The sequence below is a fragment of the Neomonachus schauinslandi genome, chromosome 2 (assembly GCF_002201575.2).
Source record: "Neomonachus schauinslandi chromosome 2, ASM220157v2, whole genome shotgun sequence".
Lineage (NCBI taxonomy): Eukaryota > Metazoa > Chordata > Mammalia > Carnivora > Phocidae > Neomonachus > Neomonachus schauinslandi.
The window spans coordinates 48878639-48889990 of record NC_058404.1 but is presented as its reverse complement, the minus strand read 5'-3'; the positions used below and the strand labels follow the sequence as shown (position 1 = coordinate 48889990).

Genomic DNA, 11352 nt, shown 5'->3' with positions numbered 1-11352 from the left:
GGTGTCTAGGAGAACAGGCAGGCTGAGATGGGGCTTCAGTGTGGGAGCTGTGGGAGGAGGTTGGAAAGGCAGGTTAGGGTGTCTTGAGTCTGATCCTCAAGCGGGTTTAACGTTGGTCAAGACTCTCCTGGAAGGAGAGAAAGGGGGAAGCAGGGCCACAGGTGGGGTAGAGGTACAGGTCAGACCTTCTGAGTGGCAGAAGGATGTGTGGTTGGATGCAGGTAGCTGGGCCGTCCCACCTGCCTGGAAGCTCATTTGAACCCCTGGCTTCCCCTCACCTTTAGCAACACCGCCTCACCTTCCTGCTGCAAACTGGCTCAGCCCAGCCGGCCCCAAGAGGTTTGGCCGTGCTGCAGTCCCCGCCATCTGTCCTTGAATGCACGTTGACAAACCAGGAGGTATCCTGGACCATCCTTGACTCAAAAGCCCCACTGGCGGGGCAAGTGGTGGCCAGCCCGCAGGACAGTTTGCTCAGAGTGACTGACAGGAGTGAGCTGGGTTGCTTTGCACATCGACTGCTGTGGAAAGCAGAAGCTGCAGGACGGCTTCCCTTCCCAGCCTGGCCTCCTGGTCCTTCCTGAAGCCCCTCAATGGCTTCTGAGCCACTCTGTGCAGCCTGAGAATCCTCCCACCTCAGAATCCAGCAATCCAGAGCCCGCAGCCGCATGCTGGAGCCCCGAGGAGCTCCTGCCCCAGGGTCAGGCCTCCCCCTGCCTGTCCAGCCCTCAGAGCGCAGAACCTCAGCAGCTAACGGAAGTGGACACTGGCTCTCTGGACCATGTGGGGACCCTGGATAGGAAGTTGAGCAGGGCGAACTTCCGGTTTCCCTTCGGCCTTTGGGGTACCCCACTCACCTCTCCCTGACGATCACAGAGGAAACCTGCAACACCCCGGCCCAGACCCCCACTCCTCAGTTCCTCCCAAGACCCCCCACTTGGTGACCCATCTGGTTTCTGGCTTCCCCCGGCTCCTGTGGGGGCAGCCTCCCAGCCTCCCTTCTCCGTCCATCCTGGTGCAGTGACGTTCCCTCATGCTATTCCATCTTCCATCCACCTTGCATGTGAGTAAAGAGATGAAATAAAGCTAGGGCCGGTGCTCATTCAGCTGTGTGACCCCTCCTCAGCATCCCCAGGACCACTGAAGCTCCACTGGAGCCCTGGTTGCTTGCACGACAGCTGGGAGGGTGCCATTGGCGTTGCTCACGTGGCGCAGGAGGGGGCTGCCCTGGGTCCCCGCTGGAAAGTCACCCTTGGGTCAGGCGCAGGGGTGAAGGGGCTGGAGCAGGCCCCTGACCCCTACTGTCCCGGTGTCACCACACACCCCTCCGTGCTCATGATCGAGCCTGGAATCGGCTCTTGATCTGCACACACCAAAGCACAATCGATTTCTTCCAGGATGGTGGCCCGAGGTCAATGTCGCCCTCCCTACACAGAGCAGGTCAAGCAAACAAAACAATCAAACCACAAAGCAAATGGTACAATTTTAATTCATCCACAAGTCAAATAGAAAGAAGGTAAAAGAGTGTTTTGCACAAACACGAGGGAGGGGTGGGGCAGATGGGAAAGGGGGGCGGAGAAAAGGAGAAGTAAGAAAAGAGGGAGAGAAGGAAGTGGCAAAGTCAGGGAAGAGAGAGAAAGGGCACAGGGAAGAGAGCAGATTGTGGTCCAAGTCCTGTTTTGGCCTCATCTCTCCCCTTCTCCCTGACGCTTGGCGTGTTGACAGCACAGCGTCTTGTGCCCGGACTCCCAATAGCTTGTTCCTGGACTGGGTCCCAGGTCCCCCCCTCAGGGGGGCACACGGCTGTAGTCCAGACCACACTCACATTAAATAAATTCCAATATACACTGTACAAGAAAGCCAGGCCCATCCCTCATCTCGCCAGCCGCCCACCCCCAAAAGGAAAGCCCCTCCCCAGCCCCTCTGTGCATCAGGGGACCTCCGTGGGCGGAAGAAGAAGGAATAGCTTGGCTCCAATAGAGAGGCCTGCCATGTCCACGCATAAAGCCATCGTGCCCACTAGGGGCACTAGTGTGACACCCCCCCCCCCCCAGTGGGGCAGGCAGGTGTGAGGAGGGAGCGGCCAGCAGCAGCAGGGCTCCCTCTGAGCCCTCTTGGTCACCCCCTGGCATCTATAGCCCTGAGTCCCCTCTGTCCAGCTGCAGCCTGAGCAGCACAGTCCGGGGGTTGGGGTGGGGAGAGGGGGTCGTGCAAAGTGGCAAGGGAAGAAGGACTCCCCGCAGCCTTCCCCCTGAGAAGACCCACATGACCGAAGGCAAAGCAGGGGCCGGTGGGGGGGGGCAGGGGAGGGAACACTACAGGCAGGGGCAGAAGACGCAGGCAGGTGGCGGCCACCCTCCATCACTCTGCAGGTGGGTGGGCCAGATTGGCCAGAACTTTGGCCTGGTCTACGGCATCGAGCAGGTTCTTGGCGTCCACCGCCAGGGTGTGGGAGGCTGTGAGCATCTGCCGCTTGCACTCCTCACTCAGGGAGGTCACGGCGTTTTGCTGGGCCAGGCGCATCTTATTGATGAGCTCCGCTAGGTCCTTGTTGAGCAGTTTCTGGGTCCCTTCGATCTGTAAGAAAAGCACACAGGAGAGGCTGGAAGCCTGAGGGGCTGCAAAGTTTAAGCCTGGAGAATTGGGGAAGCCGTGCAAGTATCCCCTTTGGTGTTGGCCGAGGCAGGCGGAAGTTCTCCGGAGGACAGGTCTGATCCAAGCCTGGACTGAGCCTAAGGTCCCATGTGGGCTGGAGCCAGGTCAGCAAGGACACACATTGCAGACGCCGCAGACCCCAGCCCACCCCAGCCCACCCCATGCTAGCTCAGTCTGACGCAGCCCCACAGACTGTCCCCTTCACGGCTGCATCCCTCGTGCTGGCCCAAGGTCAGAGTGAACGGTCAGGGGACAAGTGAGCTCATTCATGTGTTAGCTGTCTACCTTCAAATCAAGAGACCAAGGACCATGGCTTGAGCTGTAGGGTTTGGTTGACCACCATATCCCAGTGCCTAGCACACTGCTGAGTGCATACTCGGCCCTCGAGATATTTACCAAGTGAAATGAATGACGGAGCCTTCACGTGGAGGGTAAGGACCTCTCACATCCGAAGGGACAGCTCCAGCTGGGGCTCCTCTATGGGCTGTTGCTGCCACCCAGAGGGAGGCTGGGAAATGCCCAAGCCCTCCCTCATCGTCTTGTCTCCAACAGTCACAGGCTGTGGGGACAGCGGTGTGAGGCGGCCGTCCCTGTGCTGTGTTGTTGGCTCACAGCCTGGTGGGGGGCATGGGGTTGTGCTGAGCTCCATGGCTGGTTTCCTGGCAGACAACCAACACACGTGCCGAGGCGCTAGTGTTCAGCGTCCAACTATGTTCAGCGTCTCCCACAGCTGCAGTGACAACCCATGACCGGGGCGGGGAAGGGGGGGTGGTGGCGGCTCAAAACAACACAGATTAGTCTCTTCCACTCCCGGAGGTCAGAAGGCTGGAATGGGTCCTATGGGGCTAAAGTCAAGGGGACAGCCGGGCCATGCTCCTTCTACAGGCTCTAGGGGAGAGAATCTGTTCCCTGCCTTTTCCAGCTTCTAGAGGCTGCTGCCTTCCTTGGCTTCTGGATCCTTCCAGCAGTGACATTATCCCAACCTCTGCTTCTGTCATCCCACCTCCTTCTCTGACTCTTATAGGATGTCTGCTTCCGACACCCTCTTACAAGGACCCTTGTGCCTCATTGCACCCACTTGGATAATGCAGCATAATCGCCCCATCTCAAGATCCTTAACTTAATCACACCTGCAAAGTACGGTACCACAGTACTTTAGTACACTTAGCCTTAGTGTGGCAGCTGATTAGATAAAGAGTCACGGGGAGGGAAAAGGGAAAGGGAAGGTCTGTCCTCCCTTGCACACCCTCGTGCATTACGAAATCACCGCAACTCTCTAAGACTTAAACGGGGAGACTCCCCCTAGGAGGCTGGTCGGGTCCCTGGGTGCCCACTCAGCCCCCCTGTGGTCCCACTCAGATCTGTTGTGCAGAGCCACGTGTGGAAGGCTCGGCAGACAGACACGAGGCTGCCCATGTGGTCCTTCTGAGTCTCCTGTGTGAAGCGCAGCTGGGGATGGGTGAAGGTGAAGGGCAGAAGTGACAGCGGATGAACTGTCTTCAGCTTCAGGAGCATACCCACCTCTGTCCGGGAGGACGACGGCAAGGAGGGCAGGAGATCATCCACACTCCCAATGAGCTTCCTCAGGGTCAGGCCCACGTTCTGCGAGAGAGAGGGGTAGGGTGACTATCACCCCTGGCTTTTTGGAGAAAGCCGTGTTTCCCTGGGGAAGAGCCCTCCTGGGATGGTACCTGCCCTCCACGACTCCCTGGCACTAAATTCCCGCCAACCACTTTGCACTAAAGGGAGCCTTTCTGGGAAAGGCACCTGCTGGGCAGACGAGGAAGCCCAGCTCCACCCCCTTCCACCCAGGGCCAGAATGAGCAGCCTCCACCTGCGCTGTCCACGGCTCTCACCTTTACCACCACCACGTAGCCCTCGGGAGGCAGCTGACAGATCTCATTCTTGAGGTCCAGCACAGCCCGCACTAGCTCCATGACATTGAGGTATACCAGATCATCGGTCCGGTCCAGGTTGGCTGTGGGCTGGATGGACTGTGGGGGGGGGGGGGCGGGAAGCAAGTGGCCAGAGGGGAGGGTCGTGAGTCTGGGGGACACTGTGATTCTTTCTTGGGCAGGCACTATTGTGCCAACACAGCCTCTAGCCCAATTTGAAAAGACTCTTCTCTGGAATAATGGTGCCCTGTCCTTGGGGGGGTGCATCCCCCCTTTCTGCTTTCAGGGCAGTGGTTCTCAGATGAGAATCAGCCTGGGTTTGGGGGCCGGGTGGTTTTCCAAGCTCCTCGGATGGTTCTAACAGGGGCCAAGGCTCATAGCCACTGTTCCAGAGTGAGGAAAGCCAGCACCTGGCCCCAGGCTACTGGGAGAACAGTGTGGGTGCAGGAAGCCGAGGGGACAGCTTGAGAGAGGAAGGGGGTCCACACTTCCTGCTCCTAGGGCTGGGTCAATGAGCTTTCTTCCAGGTCAGGGAGGGGGGCACAGGAGATGAGGAGACTGGGTTTCCCCTTGCTTTTTCACGAATTCACTATGTGGCCTTAAACAAGGTACTTCTCTCTGAGCCTCAGCTCTACAATGAGGATGCACGACTGGATTCCTTCTGAGGGCCTCTGAAGCCTTCACAGCTCATGGCCTTGTGTCTTGTATAGCTCTGATTCAAACTCATTACCAGCTTCAGCACCGCCAACACATACCTGTGCGCCCAGCCGTGGTGGCTTCTGTGGGGGGCCCGTGAACTCCGCTGCAAGGGGGAGGGAGAGTGAGTCGGGGGGGAGGTCTCAGCACCCTGGCCCTTCCCTTCATACCTGCAGATAACCAAGCCAACCCCCCCTCTCCTCTGCTACCAGGAGACTCAGGGAAGCTAAGGTTGAAGGCGTTTCCGGGAAGGTGGCTGGGAAAATAACCTCTGGGCTCCCTGGCCCTCCCACAGTCAGGCACTGCTGTCCATTTGATAGAAAGACAAATCCAAAGTTGCAGTGGAGATGGAGTGATTACAGCAGGTGCTCCAGATTCTGCCGGTTGCACATTGGCCCCCGAGCACACACTCTGGCCTTGACATTCATGGGGAAGAATCTTCAGCCCGGTGCCAGAGCAGTTAATGGGGTAGCTTTGTGAGGATTTCCTGATGGTCTGCCTTGAGCATTTGGGGGTCCAGGAAGTGAAACAGCCGAGGAACCACACTATTCACTCCACACTTTGAAAAGCAAAGACATGCGCAAGGCGTGTGAAGTTGCTGGAAGAGTGAGCAGGAATGGAAGCCAGAAGACTGGTTGGTTCTACTCTCTAACCTTCTGCCGCCAGACAGCTGTGTGACCTGGGGCAGCTCACTTACACTCCCTAGCCCTTACTTTTCATCTGTTAAATAGGAGGGTTCGCTCAGAAGGGACCCTGCAGCCGGACTGTCTGGGCTCCAATCAGAGCTCTGCTATTTACTAGCTGTGTGACTTTGGATAAGTTACTTGACCTTTCTGTGCCTCAGTTTCACGTCTTTTGTAAAATGGGCATAATGATTCATTGTATCTATCCGACAGGGTTGCCGTGAGGTTAGAGCTGACATTTGCAAGCAACTTGGGCCCGGTTCCAGTGACTGTTGTCATTGTCATTGGTCGCTGTCATTGTCATGATTGTCATCATCCCCATCGCCACCCTCATCAGCCACACCCTCCCTAGGAGGATGATGATGAGCCTGGCTTACTGCTGGCTCTCCCTGCCCCCCCCCCCCTTCAGCAGCAGTTTCTGGAAAGGCCCTGCGTCCTCAGCTGCCCCTGCCTGCCCTCTCCCTTCCGTCCCCTGGGCCTAGCGAAGAGAGGCATCAGCTGAGAGGCGGGCGGAGCTACTCTCCACCACAGACAGCCTCGCACAGAGTGAGGGGGGACAGGACGGAAGAACCACGGAGGCCTCCAAATACATGCAAGAGGAGATCAGTGAAGCGAGGGCTGAGGACCCGGCAAGAGGGAGAGACGAGAGAGACGGGCCAAGGCAGGGAGAGGGCGGGGGTGGTAGATGGAGCAGAGTGTAGGTATCAGTTCCCAAACGGGCCCTCTCTGCACGCTCGGAACTGAAACAGGCAGTTTCTGAAAATGGCGAACAGACTCTCGGCCTCTGCGGTGGGCAAGGAGCATGCGGGAGCGCTCCCCACGCGAGGTCAAGTGGAAGCTGCCGCCCAAAGGAAGGGCGCGAACACTTACTGTAGCCGGCCTCCTTCTCCGGGGTCTGGAAGGGAGGAAAGAGAACCTGTCACCAGCGCGGCCCTGGGCACACCCCGCTCCCCACCTTGACCTGTTCCCCGCTGCGCACGCGGAGGTCAGAGGTGCAGGGGGCCGCTGGGGAGCTCCGGTCTCAGACCCGAGGGCCCGGTGGCAGAGGCGGGGGATGCGCTACGGCTGTAGATCCAGCCGGAGCCAAGGAACCACAAGCGGAGCTTCAGAGTTTCATGGAGATCAAGGTGAAGGGAGGAGTCGAGCTCCCAGAGGGAGAGGCAGAAAGGGAAGGAATGGGCAGGCAGTTATTGGCTATGTTGCAGTATCATGTCAAACCTGAGAGTGCAGCACTGAACATGCATTGTATGTGAACAATTACAGGATCTGCTCATACAATTTCATTTTCAAATTACTGCCCTAATAGTATTTTCTCAGTTGGCATGCTGGGGTCCTGCTGTCTCCAACACCTTCCCAGGCCTTGACTTTAAGACAGAGATCACTCCCAGTGACTTACCAGCGGGGACTTGTCATTCATGTACACCATGGGGTCCTGCAGAGGAGGAAATCGAAGCAAACGATTTAGGATCCTAGAACCGAAAAACCTAAGGACGCACGGAGAGCATTCCTCCTCGTCAGCTGGGGATGCACGAGGACCCAAGTGGACACGGTGGTGTGGACATCGCTCCCATTCAAGCACTTTTATCACTGTGTTCAGCAGCGCTGCAGAGAGTGGGGTCCCCTCCCACCCACGGCTCAGAGGCTGCTCACCAAGGATTTCTCCTCCTGCCTCAGCCACTGATAATCTTCCACCATCTGCTTCTGCTGCTTGTCCAGGATCTGTCGCATCTTGAGCCTCTCGGCCTCCCATAGCTGCTGGGCCTCTTCTCGGCTGCTGGGTCGGATGAAGTCCTCCTCCTGAGAGGACAGCGGGGAGAGAGGAGAGGACACGATGAGTCCAGTGCCCAGACCCAGGCAGGGCAATCCCCCGAAGAGCCTGTGGGAGCCACAGAGCTTGGCCTCGCCTGCTGCTTTGTTTCTTGCAAGGTTTGTTCTTAAATCCTTAGCCATGGATGCAGACAGTCATTGGCTATGTTGCAGTATCATGTCAAACCTGAGAGCGCAGCACTGAACATGCATTGTATGTGAACAATTACAGGATCTGCTCATACAATTTCATTTTCAAATTACTGCCCTAATCGTATTTTCTCAGTTGGCATTTGTCATGGTTGCGGTCACTTCATACATTTAAAAATGCAAAGCCAGCCCTCTGGAAAGCCTTGGGTGCTTATCGCCGCCACCGGAACACCGTGGCAGGGGGTCTGGGAGCTTAGAGAAGCGCGGCGCCGCCTCTAGGCTCACGGTGTGCAGTCCTGCAAAGCTGACCATGGAGGGATGCAGGCTGAGGGAAGGAGCGACAGCATGCACCCATGTGATGGTGCCTTTTTATGAAAACATACTCTTTATTAAGCTAGTAGTAGCTTGGGTTATCGAACCAAAGGCTAAAAGAAATGCATGAGCTAAGAGAAAAGTGAAGAACGAAATTTAAAGCAATATGGATCTATAGATATGCAGTACATGCTTGCTCTCCCTAGCTTTATTAATCTAACCCTCCTTTTAACTCATTTGAAGGGCTCTGGAACTATAGTTTCACCTGGGAGTTCTTAAACAGAAGGTGTTACATGTTTTCTTACTCCTTCTTTCCCCTCATTCTTCCCCAGGGTTCATTTATATCAGTATCTTCTCGTCCCTTCAAACTCTGGCTTTTTTCTGCTTCACGCGATCACCTTGGCCTCCCAGACTCATGTGTGCTATTGTCATTCTTTTGATTGCAGAAAGCCCAGGGTGACCTTTGTCAGGAGCAGGACCCTTCTGTGACATCCAGACCAGCAGCCTCTTCAGATCCTTGCTTTTAAAGTGGCCATTTTACATACAAGTCACTAGCATAGAATGCTAAAAATTATTCTCTATCTACTTTAGCAAGCCATAATCTCTGCCAAGCCTCTAAAAAAGATTTTCCCCACCAAACCCTTTAAAACACACTTGAATATAACCACACAGTTTCAGATTAGTTATATTGGTGTTTTTCCTAGTGCTCACTGAGTTTCAATCACGGCTCTCGATTTCTAACAATACTTCCCCCGCCGACCCCCCCGCAAGTTAGATTTCTTGCTGAAATACTCTTTGTTACTCTATTCAACACCTACTTATTAAGCAGCTACTTTGTGGCAGGCATAGGGCTGGGTGCTGGGAGGGCAGTGATGATAAAATATGCAATGTCCCTGTTCTCAGAGGGTGAAGTAAGCAACAGTTAGACCAAGTTTCTCAACCTCAGCACCATGAACATGTGGGGTCAGATCATTCTTTATTGGGGGAGATTTCCTGTAAATTGGAGGATGCTCAGCAGCAAGTCCACAAAATAGATGCTTTTAGCATCTCCCCAGTTGTAACAAAATGCCTCCAGACATCTCCAAATGTCCTCTCAGAGGCAAGATCATCTCAGCTGAAGGCTACTGAGTTAGACCTTACTTTAAGAAAATAAGTTTCAGGTCATAAGAGTATTTTACAATCACAGAATTGATAAAATAAGATTTATTTCCCAGATGCTGATGCTCCAAAATGAGGGTATTTGAAGGTTATAAATATCTGCAGTTAAATGTCGATACCTACAAACACAATGGTATGGCTACCCCAGGCTATTGACAAATAGTGACACACAGGAACTAAGTGTCAAATATTCTGACTATCAAATCTCTAGGTGAGATTAGACTAGTCTAGACTAGACTAGACTGAGAGAGACTAAATACTGGTAGAGGAAGTTAGTAGACTCAAGAAAACATTGTATAGTTTTGTAAGTGTTAAAGGAAAATTCCCACTACTCAACTGCCTAGGATGTCCCAGGCCCGATCACCATCTCACCAAATATTTTAACATGTATTGGGAAAATGTTCCTATGTCTTACAATTTCATAATAAAACTCAAGGAGAAAATAAGATTTTAAAAAATTGATCACTTTAGGGCTTACTTGTCTGCAAGGTACCTCAGATATTCTTATCAGGCAATAGCAACTTAGATTGCTGGTCACTTTTAAAAGGAATCAGGCTCTCATGGTGTCTTAAAATGACTCTCGCAAGCTGTAATTCCTTCCATAATTTGACTACCCCCTCCCATCTTGCCAGCTTTATTTCCACCTCCAAATGCATCCTCCTGTGTTCTAGCCAAACAGGTCCTGCACTTGCCCTGTGGCTTCCCATTACTTAGTCTTGGATTCTACTAATGCATCTGCCTCTTTTATTTCCCATACCCCAGTTTCTTCCTGTCCAAATCTTCCCCATCCTTTGAGGCCCAGCTGAAAAAAAAAGAAGCTGGAAAGAGCTGTTCTTCTCTCTAAACTCCCAGTGCACCTTTCCATTACCTCTGTGTGCCACTCACAGCTTTATGGCTTGCATTACAGGTAAGTGTGCATCTGCTGTATTCCTTCTGGCTGCCTGAAGCTCACCGAAAGCAGAACACCCTTGTTCTCCCTTCAGCACATAGGACAGTGCCTGGCAAAGCGTTCCTGCACAAGGTAGTTCATTGAATTTTATTATAATTTTAAACCTCAATTGTGAGGTCTTCAAGAGGGAGATTGCTGCCATCCTGACTCTTGTGTGGAATGCCAGATTCCCAGATGAGTCAGGCAAGAGAGTCAGTCAGTAGAAAAATTGTTTTTGTGGGGAAACCATCTCTGATTTTTGTTAAATGCTTTCAGATGCTTTGCAGGAAGCCTATTATACCTTTCCAGCATTCTACCTAAAAGAAGTTTTCTCAGTCTTTCTGATGTATATTATAAAATGGATTTTATATTTTTTACTTTTTTTTGTTTACTTAAAGAAACATCCATTATATTCCTTTACGTAGACCTTCCTTACGACAAGTACTTCTAAACCCCTAACACAAAAAGTCTTTTCTTTCCTGCTGCACAGTATGTCTTTATGGAACTGAACAAAGTCTTATGGTGAAGGGGGATTAGACAAAGGCAGTGCCACCCCGGAAATGTGCAAAATAGCTTTTTTCTAAAAGGACACATTTTAAAGCAAAACTCAATTACGAATAGAGTCAAGGACAGGAAGGTGGAGGAACTGAGCATTGCCTAAATTATAGTGCATACTTAAAAATGCAGTTTTATTATTGTGTTAAGATATAAATTGGTTAAATTAATTTAAAAGAGGAAAATGAGCTAGGTCAGGGGAAAATTTAGTTCACAATAGATCTTGCTGCCTAGAATTCTAAGTTACCTTACGCATTTCAAAATTTTGCTAAATTAAAAATAATGGTACAGAATATACCAACATAACTTTCCTATATTTTTCAAATCTATTGTAATAAACATGGAGTTTTTCCAAAAACTTTTAGAGTCATGTATCCTGAGTCTGAAATATCATGCATGTATACAGAGTTAGAACTAAAATAATGCCTTTGGTTTGTTTTGTCACATATCAAGACTCAGTTTAGTAGAGTATATCAAGTATTCATGCCAGATGATCACACATCCTTTGAAGGAGAAG

General features: G+C 52.4%; 1 protein-coding gene across 3 annotated transcripts in view; it reads right to left on the bottom strand.

Moving 5' to 3' along the window:
* Positions 1-1463: 1463 nt before the first annotated feature.
* The window catches only part of PTK2B (protein tyrosine kinase 2 beta), a 126029-nt gene continuing 116140 nt past the window's right edge, over positions 1464-11352 (bottom strand). For 2 of the 3 annotated variants that reach the window (XM_021698913.2, XM_021698914.2), the window contains 7 exons: positions 7577-7723; positions 7323-7358; positions 6797-6821; positions 5303-5349; positions 4509-4646; positions 4174-4254; positions 1464-2574 (listed from right to left, as the gene is read on the bottom strand). In XM_021698913.2, the coding sequence (XP_021554588.1) occupies positions 2359-2574; positions 4174-4254; positions 4509-4646; positions 5303-5349; positions 6797-6821; positions 7323-7358; positions 7577-7723 (690 nt within the window). In that variant the 3' untranslated portion in view covers positions 1464-2358. The other variant, XM_021698915.2, reaches the window with a different exon arrangement.